Below are 24,831 nucleotides of genomic sequence, written 5' to 3' on the forward strand. Positions count from 1 at the left end.
TATGTGTGTTTCTCCATTATTCATCTCTTGACAGACAGATAGACTGATTCCATGCCTTATCTATTGTGAATATTGTAGAATTAAACAAAGGTGTGTGTGTGTGTGTGTGTGTGTGTGTGTGTGTGTGAGAGAGAGAGAGAGAGAGAGAGAGAGAGAGAGAGATTATTTTGGGTATATACCTAAGAATGAGCTAGCCACATTATACAGTAGTCCTGCTTTTCATTTTCTCAGGAACTTCTATACTCATCCACACAATCACTGGACTAATTTACAATGTTCTTTTTATATTCCAAAATATTTCTTTTTTTTCTTTTTTTTAATTAATTTATTTATTTATTAAAGATTTCTCAATCCAAAATATTTCTTGAGAAGTACATTTACAAAGTATAATACATGGGACATGTGACAATTGTCTTCAAGTAGAAACGGGTTTGGAGCCACATACAGTGGTTTTTATGATAGCCATTCTAACTAGAATGAGATGGAAAGTCAATGGAGGTGTGGCTGTGCATGGGCACAGATGTGCAAGGGCGGGCCTGCATGCTTCTGACCAGAAGACAAACTCAAGTGGCCTAGAGAACAGCAAATAGGCCAGTATCTCAAGTCCATCCCTCTCTGGCCTGTCTCTGCCTTCCAAGCTCTGAGATTATAAGTGGGTTTTTAGGATGGAAATCTTTTCCACATATTGCAAGACAAACACCATATCAACTGAGCCACCGAGCCAGCTCCCCAGTCCTCCCTGTAACTTTATTTGCATTTCCTTCATGGCTAAAGGTGTTATTTCTTGAACACATTTATTGTCCATTTGTCCTTCTTTTGAGAATTCCCTCATCAACTCAGTTTTTCATTCATTGATTGAATTATTTGTGTCTTAGGTGTTTGATTTTACATATGCTGAATATTGATCCCTAGTCAGATGAATAGTTGATAGTTGCCACAAGTTTTCTCCCATTTGATCAGCTGCCTGTTCACTCTGGCACTTGTTTCTTTTGCTGTGTGGAAGGTTTGAAATTTCACAACAATCCTCATTGTCAACTCTTGCTGTTATTACCTGAGATTTTGTCTTTTCCTATATATGAAAGTGTTGTGGCTAATATATTCAGAGTTTCAAGTCTAACGTTAAAGACTTTGACCCATTTTGTTTGAGTGGATTTTTATGCTGGTTGGGAGGTAGAGATCTCAACATTCCAATCTCCTGAAGAGTCTTTCTCCTCTCTAGTGAATGGTTTGAGTGCTCCCACCAACAGTTAGAAAACTGCAGCTATGCGGCTCATTTCTGAGCACTCTGTTTCATTCATTTGATCTACTACATGCTTTAACTTGTGCCAGTACCCTGATGTTTTGTTACTATGACTCTGTAGTGTAATTTCAAGTCTAGTATTATGATCCTTCTCACATTGCTTCTCCCCTGTTCAGGGTTATTTTTTTTTTTCTATTTGAGGTCTTTCGTGCTTCCTTGTAAATGTTAGGGTTGTCTTGTTTCCTGCTGTGAAGAGTTTTGTAGAAATTCTAATTGCATTAAATCTATAGGTAACGTTGAGTAATGAATGCAACTGTTTTCACAACAGTAATTCCTCCAACTCACAAGCATGGGATGTCTTTCCATCTTCTAGTGTCCTCTTCAGGTGCTTTCTCAAGTGTTCTATGGTGTTAAGTGTAGAAATCTTTCATCTGTTTGGTTGAATTTATTTCTAGATAAGTTTGGAATGTTTGTAGCTTTTGTTGTTGTTTTCTGTTTGAATCATCTTTTCAGAGAGTAAGTCTATTATGAATGGGATTCTTTTCTTGATTTCATTCTTACTATATTTATTATTGGCATATAGAAAAAGTACTGGTTTCTGTCCATTGGCTTTATTTTATAGTCTGCAACTTTCAGTAAATGTTTACTAAGCTACCTCTAAAGGCTAGCCAGACACTGTGTACAATGCTAAATTTACAATGTCTCCTTTCTATGTCTGCCTAAAAGATTCTTATTCCAATGTTTGACTGGACTTAGTCAACATCATAGATCTTACCTTTCCTATTGAAGCTCCTCAGACTTTGCTTCCTTTGCTCGGTGTTTCTTTGGAGGTTCTCAGCGGACTTTTGAGGTAACTGGGATTAGGTGGGATTAACACATTGGTTACTACGATACTGTAGTGCTGCTGGCACTCAGTGTGGGGACTGGGCTGACAGTCTTGCCATGTTGGGAACAGACACATGAAATAAACTCTCATCAGCTTTAGTCTGACCACTGACTGTTCTCCAACTCTACTCACAGTCCAATGGGCTGATGTCTTCCATATGCATAACTGGATTCTGATGTTACTTCCTGTTTTCAAACTTCAGCCCAAGACTTCTGGCTTTCCCTCTACCACACTAGGAACCAGTTCTGATCTCCAACTCTGCTTTTTAGATCACTTTATCTTGTGGGACCCCACCTTGATCTATACCAACTGTCTAATCTTGTTGTCAAAGCCATATTATTCATGAAATGTTATAAGTCAAGATGAAATTACTTTTGATCATTTCTAGGGAAATATATAAACTAGAAACAAAAGAAAAATTAATTCTGAATAGTAATACAGCATGGATCAAAATCACTATAAATAATACAAATAGCAAATATTTATCTTTTTTATACACAGAACCTCCTATTTCAAGAAGTAAATTATCCTTTTTCTCTGTAAGTCTTCATGTTTTTAAGATTTATAAGCAGTTGTTAGTGCTTCAAGCCTATAATTGGTAGGCTTCGGATCATAGCAGAACTCTGGCATTATTTTATTCACAAATGTCTAATTGGTTAATTAATCTAGCAGTTTATTTATGGAACTGATTTAGTTTGTGGCATTATGAAATGTTAAATGTCTCCCTAAAAATTTTCCAAACTTCAATAGCTTAATCTAGTACTTCATTAAACAGTAATGTGAGTATGATAACAGTTTCTCTTTAGGACAGGACATTTCATTATAACTCCCTTGTTTTTCTTTTGTAGATGTTTGTCATGCATGATGCTGAAAGAATAATGTGGTTTCATTGAGAGAAAACTATTTTAAGTAGTGCAAAGGAGTGTGGAAAGCTGAGAAAGAAAGTTAGCTGTCCGAGATAGCTAACTCTAAGATCTAAACTGGGCATTAAAAGCTCAGCATCCGACAGGGGCTAGAATAATAATAGCAGTGGAATGCACACACAGCATGGGCAGGGCATTGCGTTTGTGTCTCTATCTCAACAACCCTCACAAACATTCTTCAGTTCTGAAAAAAACTATAACTGCTTAAAGCTTCCACCAAAGATTACCAGGGTGTCAGCTCCTCTGACTCTTTAATATCCCCCCTTAAGTACTGATCCCTTAATAAATAAAATCCATTGCAATACATAGCCAACCTTTAGTGTATGGTGATGCCATTACCCCATTTCCTAAGCCCATGCAATGGACTGACTTAGAGTAATTGGCACAGATAGTGTCCTTCTAACTCAGTTAGTTGATTTGATTATTATTCAAATAGTTTTTAATTAAACAGGCATTTTGTGTTAATGCTGGAGGGTACTAATGTAACAAATATTGAACAGATTTCATTAACAGAAACAAACTTTTCAATTTGTTTGTGCTTCTTGTTTTTTATCTTTTCCTTTCTGAACCCAGGGCTCCCACACATGCTGAGCATGTGTCTCACCACTGCCCTATACTACCAGCTCCTAGATTTTCTAATGAGTGTTTAGTGAGCGCTTTAACCATCACGTTGGAAGCACAGACAGAAAAAATATAAATAAAAGTATAATTATATTATCCTCGATCATAATGCAGGAAGAAAGTTCACGAAGTCTTAATTTACAACAGTAAAAGATTTGCAAGAAGTGCTTTTGGGTCTGATCATTTTATATGAATTTTATGTAGGGCACATTTTAATTGCATTATTCAAGATTCTAGCAGAGAGAAAAATAAGTATGTTAGTGAATTAAATTACATGTACCATTGTTTCAAGGGGAAAAAGAAAACAACATATAAATTCACATAATCAATTTCCATATACTTTTTCTGTGAAAATAGTGATTGGGAAGAAAATAGGACTCATATTACAAGACTTTGAAGTATTCAGAGTGCTGTGAAGAGGGGAGAGAGTTACACAAGTGTTAGATATGCATACAGACTTGATGCCCTGTCTCTACAGTATTGGTGCTGCTACCCAGAGGGTGCAACCTTCGGTGATGCCCCAGTCCAAGAGAACCAAGCAGGCAATGGAGAGAACAAAAGGAAGTGTATTATTAGGGCCTAAGCTGATGCACGCGACTTGAGGCCATCAGTCGATACCTTTCCAAAGGATGTAAGCCCATGATTGACAGTGTCTTTCCTGGAAAGGCTGTGCTGGTTAGTGGCTGGGAGCCGAGCTGTGCAGTATGGGATCTGCTCCATGCTGGATGCTCTGTAGTCACTGGCTTCTATGTTATCAAGAATAAACCTGACTACCTCAATTGAGAAGCTTTATAAGCTAGCCTAAGGCTTTGTGCACCTTGTGACACACTCTGAAAAAGATACTAGTTGCACAAATATAACTTACAACAAGGTACCGCCAAACTGAAACCTTCTCTTCAAACCCAAACATAACGCAATGGAGAAAGGAGTAATGCATAAATATTATCAGAAGACTTATCTCAACAGTAATAAATGAATTCATATTAATATGAGGTAATGCTTTTTACTAAATAGATATTTTCACTGATTTTTAGCAAATACTAAGAATGATTTAGCCGGTGGGCTTGGGAAGGCAGCTTGCCTTGTCTTCTCCACAATTTAAATGGGTGCTCTTTGACATGGAAATTTTACTGGTCAGAATTTTCCTTCTAGAATTAATCTACAACATGGAAATATGTATGTGCACACATACACACATATAATAATATTTGTTGTATTATACAGGGGAATCTATTTCCAATACTAAGAAATGCCCTTGATTCAACATAGTACTATAAGTACGGTTTATTTATCGATGTTATATAATCTCATACTTATTAGAAAATTATTTTTTTGTGCATCTTTCCAAAGGGAAAAAACCCTAAAGAGTTAACATTTGTGGCCTTCAGAGTGTCTCTTACCCTATGTAACAGTCATATTTATATTTTTTTTCATAAAATGTTGTTAGGGTATGCCATATATTATTGTTGGACCTCAAATGATATCTATGAAACTAAAATGAAAAATTTCTTAGAAACCCTTTTATGTAGAAGATTTTGCTGTATGTATTTAGAAATAAACTCTAGACCTATTGATAACACAAGTCTGAGTACTAGGAAACTAAATGCCATACTGTTTTAAAATAGTTTGGTTTAACTTAGTATTGAAAAATAATACAAGGAAAAAATTCTGTATGAACATTAGATACTTACTGATGCCCAATTCTTTTCTTCCTTTTATTTAAAATGTGTTCCTCTTGTTATCCCAGAGTGACTGGAGGTGAACTCTTTGAAGACATAGTGGCGCGAGAGTACTACAGTGAAGCTGATGCCAGGTAAGTGGCTTGCTCTGAGCAAGATAAACTCACCCTTCCATCGCCGACACTTGTTCTAAATACATATGTGGAGCTTTGAGTACATCATGACCCAGCCGTTATGAGAATCTCATATCCCCACCTTGGATTCTCGTTATGATGATCCCTTCATCGGGGACGTTTCTCTCCTCTAAAGATTTCCAGAATGACATTCAGAAAAAGGAAACAGACTATAGTCTGTTTTAAATCTTATTTTTAATCAATTTTCACTTGAGCTTCCATGTTGTGAAGGCTTAATAGCCACAGTAACTGTCGAGTGTGAGTGGAACAGAGTTTCTGTCACCACAGGAAGTTCCACAGTGCAGCACAGGTCTAGTCAGCAAAGAGAAAGAGACTGCAGACAGTCTCAGTAGCCCCTTTATGGTATGTGCTAATGGTAATATTAGCATGTAACGCTTTTGGAGGTTTCATTAGAACCTTTGGAATGCTGATGTGAAAAATCATCTATTTTTCTATTTCTGAGGATTCACAAGTAACTTCCTGAATTCATTAATTAGCAAAATTTTCATGGAAATTTTATAAAAGGCCAGCATTTTATCTAATTTTAAGTTCGCTGGGTTGTTCAAAAAATGTTTTTGGAGTGAAATAGCATTAATCTACTTACCTAGACATATTTAGACTTGGTGATGCTAATTTTCCTTCTGTATCCTATAATTTTTATTATGTTGAAAAACCTGATGAAGAACAAGTAACTTGCCATAACATAATTGATGCTACGGAAGTTCAATCATAGGCGGTCTGCCCCATCTCTACTGCTCTCCAGGTTTCCCCAAGTTGTAGGGAGCCTCAGTGATACCCAGCTGATTGATTCTGAGTATCACATGGGATGTAAAAGCTCACCTTTCAGCTAAGTGTGGTCCCTGCCTATCACCCTAGCTCTTTGGATATGGAGGCTGGAAGGTCGAGAATTCCAGGCCAGCCTGCACTGTAGTGTTGAAACACTGCCTTAAACTAAAAACAGACATGAATAAATCACTTTCCAAAAAAGCTCAGCTTTCACTTTCTAATTTTTCTTGGTTTTTAGCCACTACATTTTCATGGCATAATACTAATGTTCGTGGTATTCTGTACATCTGACTGTACACGACTACACTTTATTCTCTAGCATTTGTGCTGCTCTCAAGGTCAAGTAGAAAATTCTGTTTGACTGTGCCATGTTGATTAAATGCTTCGTTGCTTAATATACTCAAATCCTCGTGTTTATCCCCAGAAAAGGAACCTAGAGCAGTTCAAGATCAGCTATTTGCCCATTTGCCAAGCAGAACCAATAATTTTAATTAGAGAATCAATTGAAGAGAAGATTTGTAGCATGATTAGTAAAACCTGCAAGACAGAAATTGGGGTTCAACCTGAAGGTGAGAAAAACAGAACAACCAATCAATGACTCCTACCTCTACCTCCATCCAAAATGGCGATCCTGCCTCCGAGAATCTCAGAATAAGACTGTGTGTGCAAGCTGTATCCTCTCTTTTACTTCTCTCTGGTGCTGGGATTAAAAGCATTTTTTGCTGCCACCGGCTTTCTATGCAAACTAGTGTGGCTACTGGGACTAAAGGTGTGTGCCGCCACTGCCTGGTCTGTAAGGCTAATCAGTATGATTATTTTACTCTGTGGACTTCAGGAAAGCTTTATCTATTAAAATAAAAATGAAATATCACTACAAAGTTTAGCAATTAAGAGCACTTGCTGCTTTTGCAGAGAGGTTCAATGCTTGGTTTCCAGAGCCCACATGGTGGCCTACAACCACCCCCTAACTCCACTTAACAGGGATTTGATGCCTTCTTCTGACCTCTGTGGGCACCAAACACACATGTGCACATGCAGACAGACCTTCACAACATAAAATAAAGTAAATAAATCTAAAAAGTAAAAAGATCTCTAAAGGAAACTTTATCTTCTTTGCCTTTCCAAGTAAGAGAAACATGTTCTGTTTGAAAAATTGTGGTTGAAGTGAGATAGAGACTATTATAGCTGTTGGCAAACAGTATAGGAAGCAAGACAAAATCCACAGACTGGGCCACATCACATGTAGGTGTATATTAGTTGAGGAATTAATTATGGAATAATTCTATACCCAGACATAAGCACTAAGAGGCTATCTTTTCATATTTTCAGGCTTTGTTTTCTCATTAGCCCTCAAGATCTTAGGCATGAAATCCACCCTCACTAATAAAGAGTAGTGAAATTAATTTAATATGAATCATTACTTCTTAATTTTGGCCATAAGCCAAGTAAGTCATTTTTATGGTTAGACAAAACAGAAATGTTCCAAAAAGACTATGTTGTGGATTTCACATTATGAAATGAGAACCACACAGTTAAAAAAGTATGAGTAATAATCCAGGGAGCTATGCAGTTGACACCTACAGTTTGAGTCTGTTTCAGTAGCCATATCAATAGGTTTGTTATCAAAAATTGACAACCATCATGGGCATTTTGGTGTATGTATTGTTAAAAATTAGACAGTGATTGCTTATTTTCAGTTCAGTAATTTCTGGCAGAGTACCATGATGTTGCACAGCAAGTGTAGTTTCCTGTAGAGTACCAAATGTACTTTCCTGTAGAATATCATGATGTTACACACCAAGTGTACTTTCCTGTAGAGTAAGTATAATGGTGTTTGTTGCGCACCAAGTGTCCTGTAGAGTACCATGATGTTACACACCAAGTGACTGAACATGTCTTTATCAGGTTATGTACTTTCCAGGGATTCAGGAAACGCACTTTTGTTTGTACTCAGGTTTGAGCTACACCATAAATATTTACAAGACTTGTCAGTATGTGTTCCGCCTTGTTGTGTGTCAGGTGGCAGCTTGTCAGGGTCTTGCTGCTGACAGTCAAAAAACTTCTTCTCTCTAATTTAATTAGCCATTAATTTGGTATCAGTAAGCTTCTAATAAGGATAGCATCAATGGTGCAATTTAACATGGTAATACGTTAAACTTCCTTTGCTAAAAGGTATGGAAATGGACTTAGCAAATTACCTGTCCCCAGGGGATTGTAAGCTTATTCGAAAGCATCTTAGCCCTTCCCTGGACTCTTCTTATTGTGAAAGGGGTTTATTTTATGTCGTGGGTCAGCTCTCAATCTCCCCCACCCCCTCCCTGTCCTCTTGGAGCTTGTACTTATTTTCTTACTCCTGTGTAACACAGGAGACACCCCTTCTACATCACTGGTACATGTGTCTCTTTCTTTGAAATCCCTGTTTCACCTACCACTTCATCTGTGTTTACCCTCTTGTTTCAACATATTTAATTGTGACCTCAGATCTTAAACAGTTTAGATTGTGTATGACAAACACGATGAGATTTTTATGTCTCTAGATCATCTTCCCAGGACATTTTGGGAATTAAACATCAAATTTTCTTCCTGAATATGGAGATCCAGACTTCTATAACAGATGACTTAATCTGTAGACTAACAAGAAGAAACACAGCTTAAATTGTTTTGTCTGAATATGTCACAAATTCTATGTTGGATGTCATTTTAGTAAAGATCGGAATTAGCTTTCTGCAGCATTATTTATTCCCAGTGTAAAGCTAAGAAGTGTGAATAAATATAATTTTGTCCGTTTGTTTCGTTTCGTTTGAACCTTCATTTTATTTTGTATCCAATGTGATTATGGTGCCTTTAAAATGTTCTCCCTTCCATTCTGCCCTTGTATCTTTGCAGTCATTGTATACAACAGATTCTAGAGAGTGTAAATCATTGTCACCTAAATGGCATAGTTCACAGGGACCTGAAGGTCAGTATATGGAGTCCATAAATCTGAATCAAAGAAGTTTCTTTGGTTTTGTTTTGTTTTTTTTCCCGGGGGGAAAGGGCAGAGGTCGGGGGGTATCGAAAATGGTGTTGAAAATGCCTTTCCCAACTTGTTCTTGAAATGGATAATGTAATGACGATGCATGATGCCTCTTCAGTTTGCTCATCTACAGGCTAAATATACATCATAGCAGGAAGGGAAGAGCAGCACCAATACAACCTGCTACGTTTCCAAGCAACAAATTCCCAGAGTTGGTTTGAGGGCAGGCTTTCCTGAACTGTCCAGCACTGGCCTGGAATGACCTTGGCCTGTGATGTATGTCTGCCTGTAGATTCAAAACACCACTTCTGTTCTGAGACCACGGGTTGCTGAAGCAGGACAACTGGGTACACACTGCTCACTTGAGCCTGACGAACCCTAGGCACGGGGTAACAACGGCCAGCCCGACGATTGTCAACAATTCACTGTTGTGTCCTCATTTAAACCTAATGGTGCCTTGTGTGCTAACAGGAATAGCTTTTAAAAGAAGGATCCGGGGAAAATGGGAAAAGAATGGGGAGAGAGTCGATGCGTGTGGAGTAGTGGCAGAGCATAACAACTTCAGAGATTATATTTGTGTTCCCGTTCATTTCCTGGAAAAATTTATAACCAGGAAATGAGCCCCAGAACAAAATGAGGTAGTGTCCAAATGGATCTCTTTTAGAACAAGTTGATGCACACCATGGCTCACAGCTGGCAATATCCTGATTGTTCCCAGGCAGTAGTCACTCTCCTTGAGCAGTGTGTTACTCTGACTGAAGGAGGCGAATTCAACACTAGTTGTCCGCTAGCTTTGCTCTTTAACCCGGTCTCTCTAAGGGTATACAGACAGTGAGTGTACGCTTGGAACTAACACACGCCCCCTGGTGTTTGCATGCAGTCATTGCATTCAGCAGATCCTGGAGGCTGTGCTACACTGCCATCAGATGGGCGTAGTCCATCGGGACCTGAAGGTGAGTAATGCTATTGGAGAAGATAAAGGAAGAGCCACGGACTTGCTAGTGACTGTTCAGCTGCAGTTATGCCCGGAAAGGCAAAAGTTCCAGTAATAGAGACACGTGAACCCATTGCAACAGCCGTATCCTAGTGTTTCCCCTCACCTCAGCCTCTCATTTCATCTCCTAACCTGTGCTTGAGAGAGAGAAATAGTTCCTAACATTAACGATAAATAGCTTGCTTTATTTCCATACTCCAAGGAATAGGCAAATAGTTTAAGATGATAGTTTACATTTATACTGTATATCTAATATTATATAAATGATTTTAAAAATTGCAAGCATAGACTTAGCTTCAGTGATTGAGAGCCTTTTTGAAGTCTGAACTCTTTCCCATACCAGCAGTTCTTAGACTTCTAGGACTGTAGACTTCCTGCTTATTTTTTTTTTTTTTTTTGTATTTCTAGGGGACATACTACGATCTCATAAAAAATACATAAAAAGATAATATCAGATCAAGCATATGAAACATGTTTGTATTTTTCCATGGGGGCCTACTAATAGCTGTAGGAGTTTACTCAGTTCCTGTTACCACCAAGAAAAAAAAATTAGATTGCTTAGAATGAGATAGTTTAGGGGACTCTTCCACTTATTTCCTGTTCCCATTCTATGATGATTCTAGTTTCACTTGTTATATTTCTGAGAAACACAGAAACGTACAATAGCAAATAAAATAAAGCCACAGAGTTAGGAGAAGGTAGCCGGTGTACATCACTGTATATTATAGTTTCAGCTATTTGTTTGCAATCTCGGCATTCCAGTTATTACTGCAGAGGCAATGTAGTGGTCAGTGGAAGGGCCTGGGCATTCTCATACACACACTTCTGCAGTTTTAGGAATTATGAATTTGTAGTTTCACTTAATGCTCAACAAGAATATACATCAGAATCCCCAGTACTATTAGTATGTGGAGGTATGATGTGTACCAAAACATTGACTTTGTTTTCCAGACACCTTTTTCGATTTCAGTTGATTCTGAGAATCTTAACCATGAAAAGCAAAGCTATGGTTAAGGGTATTTTCTTTGGAAGAGTCAGGATAGAATAGTGCACATTTCCTAACACTTACCACATGTGTGTATTAGGATAAAGAGAAACAACAACATGTTCCTTTGAAAAGTCCTGTCTTGGACAACCATGTCAAAAATTCAGTAGTGGTCAAGGGAGCAGTCAGAAGCCCTGTGTTAGTTGTCAGGACCCATAGGACTTTTTAGCTTTCCAGGGTGCTTTCATGAATAGGCACATTCTTTGTGCTGTTTATCAGATGCTGAGACCTGCTTGGAACATTTTACTGCATTTATGGGACCAAATGTATATTCTTAAGCTAAACATAAAAAGTGGGAATTCTCTTCCCTCGGTTGTATGATATGTTTTATGGGGTCAGGATATGGATTGCTGCTATTGTGTCCAGACTTAGCCAAACCCTTCAAAATCTGAAATTTGAATCAAAGATGGCCGAGGTCCTGGGACATTGGCTGTAAAGGAAACAGTTCCCTGATAAAAGATCTAAACTCAGTGATCAAAATTCCAGGCAAGTGCTTTCTAGCAAGGCTGACTACCAAAAAAAAATAGTGTACTATATGCCTTGGTTTCTCCATCCTGCCTCTCCAATCTTCAGAAAGGATGGAGATGACATTTTGAGAGCATGTTCTGTAATTTCTGTAATTGATGACCTAGTTCTGTCAAGTTGATGACTAGGGTAGACTCCTACAGAGTCTGCTTCCCAGTGCTTGCCAGCCAACCACTTCCTAATCACACTAATGGAAGCAAAACTTGTACAATAAAAACATCGTATGTACATGTAATCTTGTTAAACCCCTGACTTTATTTTGTGCCTTTTTAACCAAATGAATACATTCTGTGTGATAAATACACACTGGAAGTGTAGTATTGACCAATGTAATCAAATATAAAGGCATTCACCACCAGGTTTTAAACCAAGTTTCCTCCTGGTTCCCATACCTCCTGTCCTTATTTCTTTATACTGATTTGTGTGTTAGTTCACATCTAATTTACTGAATGTATGTGGTTTAGTTCATCGAAATCACTTAGAGAAGAACATAGGCTGTACTGTGTTTATTATCATTATCAAAGGTACTTGTGATTGCTGTGCATTTTAAAGTACTCCTAGACTAACATCCATGTGACACCACAGTGCCTAGCAAAGGACCTTAACCTAATCAAGGCTTACAACATGCTTCTTAAATTCAGGAACAGATAAAATTCAAAAAATAAATGTATATTCAGTACATGTTTATAATGTAAGAGTAATCATAATAGATTATTTATATACTAGGAGGATAACTATGTCTTAAAATAACTATAACACTCACTATTTTGAATACTTGATTAACTGCTAACCTCTTTAAAAATTATGATACAAATTTATTGGCATCCAGAGCCAAGTCTAAGGCATAGAAGACAAATTGGGGAAAAGAAACAGGAGATGGCTCAAAGATGGGGAGAGGAGATCAGTCACCACCATACTGTTCTCAGTGGACATATGGACAACAGTATTAAATTCTTCAATAATGTTGGGGACCTAAATATTTAAAAAAAAATTAGGGGCTGGAGAGATGGCTCAGTGGTTAAGAGCATTGCCTGCTCTTCCAAAGGTCCTGAGTTCAATTCCCAGCAACCACATGGTGGCTCACAACCATCTGTAATGAGGTCTGGTGCCCTCTTCTGGCCTGCAGACATACAGACAGAATATTGTATACATAATAAATAAATATTTTTAAAAAATAATAATGTTGGGGACCATGCTTTGACAAGTGTACCACTTACCAGGAAGAGGGCATGGGGATTAGAAAAATAAAAAAGAGAGCGAAGATACAAGTGAAAATAACAAACAGAAGCACAGGATAGTATCAGAAGTGAGTTTCAGTGAATACTGAAATAGACCTGTGTTTAATTTTCCATACGTTTTAAACCCCAATACAAACAGGGGGAATAAGGCAAAAGATTGCTTTAACATGATACAAAGGACAACAGGAACAGTTATGTGGTTCCTCAATACTTGAGACATCAAGTCACTGGTTCTTGAGAAAAACAATCTTGTTTAGGCAGTGAACCCACACTAGATCAAGTATCCTGAAGGCAGCCACTTCTTAGGTCAAACCTCTTAATTCAAAAGAAGGAACAGAAGTATGCTTAAATTTCCTGACCTTTGGTCATGATTGAGTGGATCTACCTGTATGGATCATCTTCATGTCCAAAACACCAAGCAAGCCAGGCGATGGTGGCGCACGCCTTTAATCCCAGCACTCAGGAGGCAGAGGCAGGCGGATCTTTGTGAGTTTGAGACCAGCCTGGTCTACAGAGTTAGTTCCAGGACAGGCTCCAAAGCCACAGAGAAACCCTGTCTCGAAAAACCAAAACAAACAAACAAACAACAACAAAAAAAAACATCAAGCAACCATAACCTAGGTCAGGTTGTGTACCCACACTTGTCAGCAACTTTGAACAAGCTAAAACTCTTTGACCTTCAGACAAGTTGGAAGTAGGCTCACATTTTTGGGCCTCCACACAGTAGTGGGACCATTGGTTCACATCTAGATAGGATTAGAGGTTCTAACAGTAATGCTCACATTATGGTGTTATTGGATAAGTAGGAAGCTTCGTGGCACAACTGAAGCTATTAGCCACAAAAACGAAACTCTGTGTATCCCTCAGCAGAGGATGCTGATTTTCTACTGGCCTCTTTTTTAGTAGCAGGTAATGGAAGAATCATCAAATAGGTAGATAAGCAGATGGATGGATAGATTGACAGAGGGATATTAGTTAAGAGATAGATAGATAGATAGATAGATAGATAGATAGATAGATAGATAGATAGATAGATGCTTTAATTCTAGAAATGTTTATGGCTACCTCATAGAAATTCATCATTGAATAGAAAGAAATTAGTTTTCAGAGAGCATGGATGATGGAAAGCATTCAGTAAGTCTTTGTTAGTTATGGTATGTAAATAGAATTTACATCATATTGCAAATTCTAAATTTTGAATAGTTAGAAAATCCTGTTTTTCTCAGATCTTTCTTACAATAAAGTTCTTTAGATAAAGATCTGTGTATCCTGGTTTTTTTCAGACCTGCCTTTAGATAAAAACTTAAAGGACAGTCATTTCTGCATAACATTTGTCTAGTTATCTAAAATCCAGTTCATGGGGGGAGGGGTTAATTCTCTCATTTATTGTGTGTCTAGAGTGTGTGAGGCTGTAGAGAAGCAGTGGCTGTGGAGTGCAGTCACACCCGTGCCAGTCTGCTTCCTTTGGTCAACTCAGCACACTTTACTCAGAGCATAAAAGTAAAGTAAGAGAGAAGAATAGGGTGCAGAGTGCTTTCAGTGAACCTGACTGTCTATGCGTGATACTAGAAGTATGGTTCCTGAATGAAACTCGCGTGCCTACATCAGCCAGAACCCCCCTGTTCTCAATACAGGGTATCAGGAATTTGCTCCTGTAAAAAAAAAAAAAAAAAAAAAAAAAAAAAAAAAAAAAAAACTGAATGAGAGCTAAAACCATCTGTCCTGGTGCACACATGAAACAAGTGTAGATTGCATTCAGGCTTCTCAACTCGGCCTAAATCCCACTGAGTTGTTCCGGGAGCCTAAATCCCACTGAGTTGTTCCGGGAGCTTTGCTCACACTGGCAAAAGAGTGACTGCAAACATCCCAAAGCAGAGAACAGCCAGCTTCTAGTTAGATTATTGAGATTCTAAAATAAAGGGAAGGAAACTTAAAAGACCTTTAAAATTCACTGTAGCCCAAATAATAAAAACCCAGAGACAGATATTAGGGTTCAACCTGAAAAACCATGAAAGCAAAGCAGCCAAGCCACTAGAGATAAGACTTGAGAAGTCTTCCCTCTACCAGGGCTAGGCAACTGCAACTGAGCCCTGAGCCTCTGTCTCCTCCCATTTTATATTCCCAGTTAGTGCTCAGATTAAAGGTGTGTGACTCTCTAGTACAGGGATTAAAAGTGTGAGCCACCACCACCTTGATTTGTTGCTGCCTTGTTCTTGTGTAGCCTACAGTGGCCTTGAACTCACAGAGATTCACCTGCCTCTGCCTCCCACATCCTGGGATTAAAGGTGTGTGCCACTACTGCCTGACCTCTAGTGGCTTAGTTTTGCCCTTCTGATCTTTAGGCAAACTTAATTTATTAAACATAAATAAAATATCACTATAATTCATTACAAATAATATCTAGGGGAATTTGATAATCAATACTCATAATAAAATCATGTCTTTTTACAATAAAATATAAAAATCTTTAGAGTAAAGACTTATTTGACATGTATCACATGCATGCTGGATAAACTCTGCGACTAATGCCCATGTGGTCACTGTCTTTTCAGATTAATCTCTTAATAAAGGTGGTGCTAATTAAAGACTCGAGATTAAGATCGTGTCTTATGTTTCTTCGGTTTTCTCTTGATCCATTTAGATATAAATGGCAATTATTTTTTGATTACTTCAAAATGTCTTAAAATACCTACCAAATAGACTGCCTCATGAAAATGAACCATTTTTATATCATCGGAATGGAATACCAATACTTTCTTGGCCAATGTTCTAATGCTGTAAAGTCACACCACCAGCACAGGAACTCTTATAAAAAAATATTTATTGGTGCTTGCTTACAGTTCAGATGTTTAGTTCATTATCATCATGGAGGGAGCATGGTGGCATGCATGCAGACATGGTGCCAGAGAAATAACTGAGAATTCTACATTTAAATCAATGGGCAACAAGAAGAGAGAGACTCTGAGCTTAGAATGAGCGTTATGAGACCTCAAAGCCCACTCCTAGTGACACACTCTGCCCACAAGGTCATACCTCCTAATCCTTTCAAATAGTGTCACTCCCTGGTGACCAATTATTCAAATCTGTTAGCCTATGTAAAATATTCTCAATCAACCTACCACAAGTACTAAATCTATAAAAGAATTATGGGGCTAAAGAGATGTCTCGGTGGGTAAAGTGCTTGCTGCCTGAGCATGATGAACTGATTCTGATCACTGAGACCATATAAAAGTCTGGTTCTGCACTCATGTGGCCCCAGCACTGTGAGGCATAGACAGGAGGATCCCGGGGGCTAACTGGCTAGCCAACGTAGCCACTCACCAAGATTCATGTTCAGTGAAAGACCCTGTTTCAAAAAGCAAAGTGGGGTGTAATAGAACAAAACACTCCATATTGGCTTCTATGTGAACATGTACATGTACCCATACCCCCCCCCCACACACACATGTACACACACCTATGTGCTCCCCAAACTGGGACAATTAAGATATCTAGCAGCAAGTCCTGGACTCTTTCTTTTGGACATTTCTCCATTTATAAACTGAGGGGCTTGAGATTTAGTTTCGTTTCCAAGTTTCCACTAGTTCTGAAGGCGGTTGCACAACTTGCTTAAGTAATTCAAGCTATCTGAATAATTTTAATAACTCTTCGCATTCTCCTGGAAGCTATTGCTTTCATATCCATATGGAAACACAGAACAAAACTTGTACACAGTTGCTGCTCATTGCAGCTGATATGCTATAAATGGTTGTTGACACTGAGACCAGATGTCATGGAAAATCAAGCACCATTAGGAAGAAATGGGGTGGGGAAGGAAACCTATGTGTGAGAATGTCAGGAGACGCTATTTTAAAACCAACCTAAAAAGTGATCGCATTGTAAAAGGGTAGAGATCATTGCAAAGTATACAGGCAAACCTAGGGATTAATATGAACATTTCTTCAGTTTGAAACACGCATTACAGATTGAAAATGTTTCTGCATGTTGAAATGACCAACCCCAGGGGATTATAATAGCTGATCACCAACATGTATATTGTCCCTACAAAGTATGCTGTTCTTATGATTCACTTCCACTAGCTATTGCCATGAGATACAATTCAGTAGCTTCACGATACTGTTTGAGAGACGAAGGCAGTGATCAATCAACAGCAGGGGTCCATGGGTTGCCCAAGTGTGCAGCATCAAAAGGAAAGTGAGGACATGAGTTTTAAATTCACATATCTTTCTACTTCATCGTTCTACCCACTTCACCCCTGTTGCTGAGTCAGTGTTCATACGCAGGTGTGTGGGAAGATGCCTGCTGATCCTGCCCATCACATTCATCCTAGGAAGTCAAAGCAATGGGATGGCAGCAACCGTTATGTGGTAGAAATCCTTCCTAAGGATTGCACCACCACCATTCTAGTTTCCAGATGAAAGTTCGGAGTGAAACCCCAACACAAATGTGCCAGTTCCCATTAGAAGTTTCTTAAGAAGTTATTAGTGTGTCAGCCACCTGCAGCCCCACAGACCATGACAGGCAAATTATTCTAACTGCCCTTTCTAAAAAGTCGAAAGAAACCCTATGGAAGTAAAATGAGAGTGACATTTTAAGGGTTTTATTAAAGCTAGCCACTTAAAGCAATCTTCAATTGAAATAATAAAAAGCAGATTCCTGTAATAAAATCAAAACCTGTTCTAACTTTTCAGCTTCCATTCCATATTCTCTATGTTATTTTTTCCCAAATGATATACACAGAGGCAAAGCTGTCTGATTTAAAATGTATCTTAATTTTAATTCTTAATCTTAAAATGTATCCCATCCCTTGGAAGTAGGCCTGCCTTCTCCTGTCCATAGCTGCTGCTGAACAGTCTTCATGGGTGCCAGGTGAAACACTCATATACAAATTCCCATTTTCTTGGATGACTCATGCGTCCTAGAGGGAGGCCTTTTAGGTCATCTCTAGCTACAAATACTGCCCCAGTAAGAGATTTGAGTTTTCAGGGCAATTGTGCATAAAGCCCTGCCCAGAAACTTTTTAGTGTAGTGTGGAGAGTGAAGGCACATTAAATTTTAAAGGGCTTTACTCACTAATGACACTGGCATTTGCTCAAGTGGCTTCTATACCAAAGGTTCTAAAACGACCTTGATTTCTTAAATGATTGGAACATTTTCCTTGAGTGAGTCTGTGGCTGGCAAATTAGATTGGAGTATATGAGCAGGCGTTTCTGAAGTCTCAGTCCTTTGGAATGTGAAAGTTCCAAAGAAGGGGAATCAATTGTTGTCTACAGTTCAGTGTGCGTGATCTAAGTTGTTTATTCCATAAATAAGCAGTAGAAAATTATGTCGATTAAATTAGAAAATGGAAAGGTAGTTAGTTGACCATAAATTTTTTTATGAAATCAAAATGTCAAAAGTAAATAATTTAGCTTGATTAAATACATTAGCACACTGATAAATATCCAAGGCTCCAATTTCAAACAATAAATCATAATAAAAGTTACATCAGCTGAAGGGCTTTCGTATTCTTGAAACATGTTCATCTCAAACTCCAAATTAAATGATGTTTTTGATGTCGACTTAGTTCAAAACCATACTCAAGCCTGAAAAGCTACCAAGGTCCTTTCACATATCCAGTGGTCACAATAGTAGTGAATCTGATGGCAGTGGGCAGCAATGCCTGAAGAATTCTGGTATTTAACTGAAACTTGCTTGCTCGCCCTCTAATTTCTTACACATTTAACCTGATTTCTTCTAAATTCGGCTTATGGGTGTTGCTGTCTTGCATGGCTGCCTTGATTAATAACTACTCGCTTAGGCTGTGTTTACACAAGTCCAAAACAACCCATGAAACTGACAAATCCAACAAAGAGAGAGAAGTCAAATTGAGGAAACTTGTTTGTCAACACATAAACAAAATCATTTGGCTGATGTTTTCATATTTACAGAGAACAGTTTTGGTACTTGGAAGGGCCATTGTTTCCCAACTGTTTTGGTGGAGACATAGACTCAAAATTCATGGGTTCTTATCCAAAGCAGGAAGACCTTGGACCATTCTCCCGTGTGTATCCCTATCCAGATACCTGGGTGGGCAAGGCTTCATAATATTCAATACTCTTCTCCTAACCGTATCCCCACTCTGTTCCTTAGAATCCATGAGGACTACCAGGGAAATTGAAGGCTCTATCTCGATGCTAGTTTTCAAAATTCCAGTGTGGTTGGGAAACAATGGTGTAGACACAGCCTCGTTCCAAGACTGCTCTGTCAGTCCTTGAGGAAGGATCAACAACAAAGAAAAATGTTTCTTTCCCGCAGTATTTTAGGTGGGAGAATAAGTATCTGCATAATATTTTAGTCACACTTTAAAGGAATGTAAGTTACACAGTAAAAAGTGGCTTATAAATTTTTGTTTAAATCTAACTATAACATTTGGCAAACAGTATACTCTTTCTGCCTTTAAGAATAAACAGATCCTTAAAGACAGCCATTTCAATACATAATTCAGAGTAAGTCTCGAAAATTTGTGCAGAAATTGTTTGGAAACATTGAGGAATCAAAATCACTGCATTTGAGTTCCAAACTCTTACAAATCAAGTGGGATTTAATTTGCTGTTTCATTTGCCAAATGTCTGTAGGTTGGTCCAACTCTGGTTATCATCTTGCCAGGTTTCCTCCTGCTGAAAATGTCTGTGCTTTGTTAGGCTTCTAAGTCTGTGTCAGTGGCCAAATGTGCACTTGAATGGTCCTTGGAGGCATGTGAGCAGGTGAAGCCAGCGGCTCTACTAACTGCATCCCTCCCCATTGCCTCTGCAGTACCCAATGCATCTGTCTGAAGCCTGCATCCATGGTTCTTCTCCATAGTTTTCTAACCATCCTTTCCCTGGGATTTAGGAATGGAAATCTCCACAAGAGACAACAGTGCATGAGTTTGTTTCCCAAACCCCACCTCCCCGTTTAATCTTGTACAAATGTCGGTCATTTTAAGTAGTTGCTTAAAATAGATTCTCAATTTAGTCTCTCTCTCTCTTTTTCTTTCTAAATAAAGCCTGAGAATTTGCTTTTAGCTAGCAAATCCAAAGGAGCAGCTGTGAAACTGGCAGACTTCGGCTTAGCCATAGAAGTTCAAGGCGACCAGCAGGCGTGGTTTGGTGAGTAGGGCTATTCTCCTTCCTGTAACTGTGTTCTCCCAACCTGGAACTCCAGGTTCCTGACACCCTTTCTAGCCAGAGGACAGTAGCAATTCTAAAACATGGAACCTGATTAACCAGAAAATATTGCAAAAACAAGCCATGTATACCTTTTCAAAAAGTTCACGGTAAAAGGGATTCTGTTCTCAGACTCAGTAGGAGGGTTTTAATACAGAATGTGACCTCCACACATGTATTGCAGATGCATGCACTCTCTCTTCGCAGTAATAATCAATAGTATTTTTCATATTTAATCTAGAGATGGTAGTTCGTGTTTATAATCCCCACACCAGGGGAAAAGACAGACAGCAGGACCCAGGAGCTCACTAACAGGCCAGCCTAACCTCCTTGGTGAGCCCTAGACCATTGACTCACCCTGTGTCAGAGAGCAAGGTGGATGGTACCTAAGACACTAAACCTGAGGTGGTCTTCTGGCACACACACATTATGGTGCACAGTGAAAAGTATAAATAAACCTTTTATTTTATTTTAATTCTCATTTTCAGTTCCACGAACTTTGGTCCTTTTATTCACTTTTCACTCTATAATTCTGGTCTCTTTAAATAGTGGCCAAAACTAGGAGAATTGGCAACCAATGTGGCACATTTGATAAACTGTAAAAAAATAAAATAAATTTCCACAGAAATATTCACATACATCCCATTTATCCTAAGGAACTGGGTGCAAAAGATATTTGCAATATTATTTTAGCATCATATTGTTGCTATGGCAGCAGAGGCTCTACCAGAATTAGAAGATTTTCTTAGTTACTATCATGTCTCTCATTTTAAATATTAAGTGATTTTATGAATGAGAAGACAATCTAATGGCTATATTTCCGACAGGTGATATTTCTGTTTCTTTCTTTCTCTGTTTTGATACTCCTATTAGTTCTTTGAAGTAAAAGTCATGCTCTCTGGAGAAAGCAAGTTCTTATTACCCTTGATAGCATTTATCATAACAATCCTACATTCCTAGGAGCTAAATTCCCTAATGAATAAGACCTTGTCTACTGTATTCCAGAATGCTGTATTCATGAGGTCATTGTTCAGTGGACTGTGTATACTTTCGAATATTCAGGACTAGAACCAACAGGCAGCTCAAGTGATGGAGGTTCTCAGTAAGGATAATAACGATAGCATTCTCGTGGCACTTCAGTCTCAGAGTGAGGGTTCAAAGAGTTTATATCTGGAATACTTGATTATTTATCACTTTATAACCCAGGCTGTCTTGAACCCATACTCCTCTGATCTCAGTACCCCAAAATGCTGGGATTTTATACATGTGTGTCGCCATGCTCAACTTGGTCTTTTGATTTTTTTTACTCGTAGGTAGTAATTTTCTTCTATGGTTTTTTTTCTCCAAGGAGAATATCATTAATTCTCCTGCACTTGGCCAGCTGTAAGACAAATTGAAGTTGACTAGTCTTCAATTGTGGAATACTTGTATTTCTTGTAAACGTGAAATCAAAGGACACAAATATACACATCTAATGAGGCCAATGACGGAACAAAAGTGAGACGCAAGTGTTAGCATCATTGTAAGAATGAGAAGTTCATTTCCAAGAGAAGAGGAGGCCAGTCAGGGCATGTGCTCCAAATCCAACCAGTCTGTGTGTCTGAGAGGGATCTGAATGCACACACTCAGGACACTAGTCTTCATCAGATTTTAGATGATTTTCTCATTGGATTCTCTTTGTGTACTATTCAAGAGTTGGGAAGGCGTGGTGAGCATGAAAGGGTTAGGGCCATATACCTGACCATGTTAAAGCCACTCGCAACAATTGTACCCACCCCTACTTTGCAATGATACCACATTATGCCTTTGGGTAATCCTTGAGCTACAGGTGGTGGGACCTCGGTGGATTCGTGATGCCTTGTAAAACTTAGGCACAGAGGGACCCTATCCTGGAGCCCTTTCTCATGGTCCATCACTTTCTTCCAAACAGATGAGAAAAGTACTAAAATGAATGAAGATTAGGCAAAAGAAAATCCTTTGGCTTAAATTCAATCCAATTTTGCTTATTTCTGTTTTAAAGTAGTAAGAATAACTTCATTGCAGAAATGAAGACTCATTCATTTCTTGGATACTTTGCCTCCTGGTAAATAAAGACTGTGACTTGGCATTAGTTTGTGGTCAGAGGAACTTCTGATTGTGTGTTTTTTTTTAAAGAAACTTTCCATTTTCTTTTTTTTTTTTTTTTGCCTTTTAAAAGAACACTTCCAAATGAATATAGTTACTTTTGTTATTTTTTAAGTATTCTCTACTTGAAAAACTCATTTTCAGGAATAGAAACTATTTTCCACTTGAGTCTGTTTACAGATTTTATTGTTGCTCAAGCATCCCTTATCAAATTCTACACTGCTTTATATAATACAAAGCTTTTTCTGCCATCAGCCCTCTTCATTGTGTCTTCTGGAGTTGGCGGTCTCATTAGTTGGCGTTCCGTGGTGATTCATCTGAGTGTCCTTGAGTCTCCTCTTAGTTGCCAGTTAGTTATTAGTACACATTGAACTGGTATATTTCTGGGCTTATTTCTTCTCTGAATGTGAGTCTTTCAGTTACTGGTAGCCCTATCCACCTTCATGGTCATGTACTAAAGGAGGTCTCTTTTAAAAAATATTTTCTGAAGATCTGCTTTTGATTTGTCCATAGTATGTAGTTGTTCCGTCCCCCTCTTTTATAGGTGACTGATTGTCAGAGGCATTTGGGTGTCATCTTTTGTAAAGAACGAATCTGCCTCCAGTTTTCTCATTATTTCTTTACAGCCATAGTTTAAACTTCAATATAAGTGATGTCAAAACGTCTAAACAAAGGTAGTGTCAGCTTATTATAATAGATTGACCTCCACACCTCCAGTATATGTGTGTGTGTGTGTGTGTATTTGTGTATGTTTTAAATAATCTACAAGGTAGGACAGACAGAGCTTATCTTAAGTTAAGGAAGTCCCTAAATCATTTTTCCTTAGCTGGCCATTTCCCACTGATGTTGTCATGCCAAACCCAACTCATGAGCATCTCTTTTTCCCTAGGTTTTGCTGGCACACCTGGCTATCTTTCTCCAGAAGTCCTGCGTAAAGATCCTTATGGAAAACCAGTGGATATGTGGGCATGCGGTAAGAAATTGTATTTTCAAGCAAATTTTGTAATAGACCAGTGTCTCAGTCCATTCAGGGTACAATAATAAAACATGAAAGACTGACTAACTTAAACAGCTAAAAAGTATTTGTAATGGTTCTAGAAGCTGGACAGATTATGGCCATGGTGTTTATGACTTGCTGTCTAATAAGGGTGTACTTCTGGATTCATAGATACCCATCTTCTCTATGAGGCCACACATAGAGAAGGGGCCTTTCTCATAAGAGCTTGCTCTGAGTCCTGAGGCCTTTTCTCTACCAAAGGCTTCACTACTGACTTCATCGCATAGCGATGAGGATTTCAGCATGGGAGCTGGGGGAAGGCACAAATGCTCTGTAGCAAGAAGAGCTGTTAGGCTTGAACTCAGTATGTCTCGAACTTTAGGCTCCTAAAGATTGATGGATAGGTGGGTAAGGGATAGATCTCTGTTTCTGATGAGGTCTGGAGTGGGCAGATTGACACTCCTCTGGTGACATAGTGCTTTATCGAGGAACCCTGAAGACAGAGATGCAGAGAGCCTTGTTTGCAATGTTGCACACTTACTCTCCTGAGCCACCCAGTCCTTCAGAAAGAAACCATCTGCCTAGGACGCTTGGCGAGAAGTACTGGAATGAGAGTCAATCTTGAACATAGCGAATGAATGAGGTTTGATTCCAACCCTAACCTGTCCAGCCCTAATTTAAAACAAAACAAAAAAAGCCACACACTGGGGAAAACTGCAGCATCATTTCTTAGAGTAAATCTCTATGTGTTGACTCATTCTTCAAATAGACAGAGGATTAGAATAAGAGGATGCTGCCAGTCGTTCTGAAATGTTTTTCTGGTGAGGCTCTCTGCACAAGCCAGTGTCCCGTGCTCCACAGTCTCCAGTCTCCTTTGTACTCTCTAAAAACCAGTGTGAGCTGCCAACATTTGGCAATAGCACTCTGTAGGCTTGTTTCCGTGCCCGGTTTGCTGGCAAACCAAGAAGACGTTGATTAAAAATTGATTCATAGGTTCTGGAAATAACTTCCTCGGTTCAGGTTTTGATTTGGTTTATGTTGGAATGATAAACTATACCATACTCTATTCCTTGTCAGATTTCAGATTTCCATCCCCCAAAACAACTTGATATTGAATGCAAACTGATGGGATCCTATGTGTTCTGAGTTCCCTCCATATCCAAAAAGGCAGCTACAAGGAGCTGGATTTTTGTCATGCCTGGCTGCCGGTCTTTGGTTCTCACAGGCTCTAATATCTGAGCTCCTCCGCCCCATTTAGCTTTAAAAAAAAAATTACACCCTCCCAGAGTTGTGGGAGGGCCAGACAAGGCACATATTAAGGGAAAATGTTTTATTGTGTATAAAGCAGTATGAAATGCAAACAGGCGTCATTATTCTTGAGATTTAGAAGTGACACT

The 24,831-nt window shown here is 38.7% G+C and overlaps 1 protein-coding gene across 7 annotated transcripts in view; it reads left to right on the forward strand.

The window, feature by feature from the left end:
- The window catches only part of Camk2d (calcium/calmodulin dependent protein kinase II delta), a 248,640-nt gene that overhangs the window by 160,741 nt on the left and 63,068 nt on the right, over window positions 1–24,831 (forward strand). For 4 of the 7 annotated variants that reach the window (XM_050142539.1, XM_050142778.1, XM_050142677.1 and 1 more), the window contains exons 5-8: window positions 5,418–5,483; window positions 9,195–9,267; window positions 20,154–20,256; window positions 23,327–23,410. In XM_050142539.1, coding sequence (XP_049998496.1) covers window positions 5,418–5,483; window positions 9,195–9,267; window positions 20,154–20,256; window positions 23,327–23,410 — 326 coding nt within the window. Of the gene's footprint in view, window positions 1–5,417; window positions 5,484–9,194; window positions 9,268–10,204; window positions 10,278–20,153; window positions 20,257–23,326; window positions 23,411–24,831 lie in introns of all 7 variants that reach the window. The other 3 variants (XM_050142608.1, XM_050142756.1, XM_050142895.1) reach the window with 1 other exon arrangement.

This window comes from Alexandromys fortis, unplaced genomic scaffold, assembly GCF_014885135.2.
Source record: "Alexandromys fortis isolate MF-2015 unplaced genomic scaffold, M_Fortis_MF-2015_v1.1 scaffold_19, whole genome shotgun sequence".
Classification (NCBI taxonomy): Eukaryota; Metazoa; Chordata; class Mammalia; order Rodentia; family Cricetidae; genus Alexandromys; species Alexandromys fortis.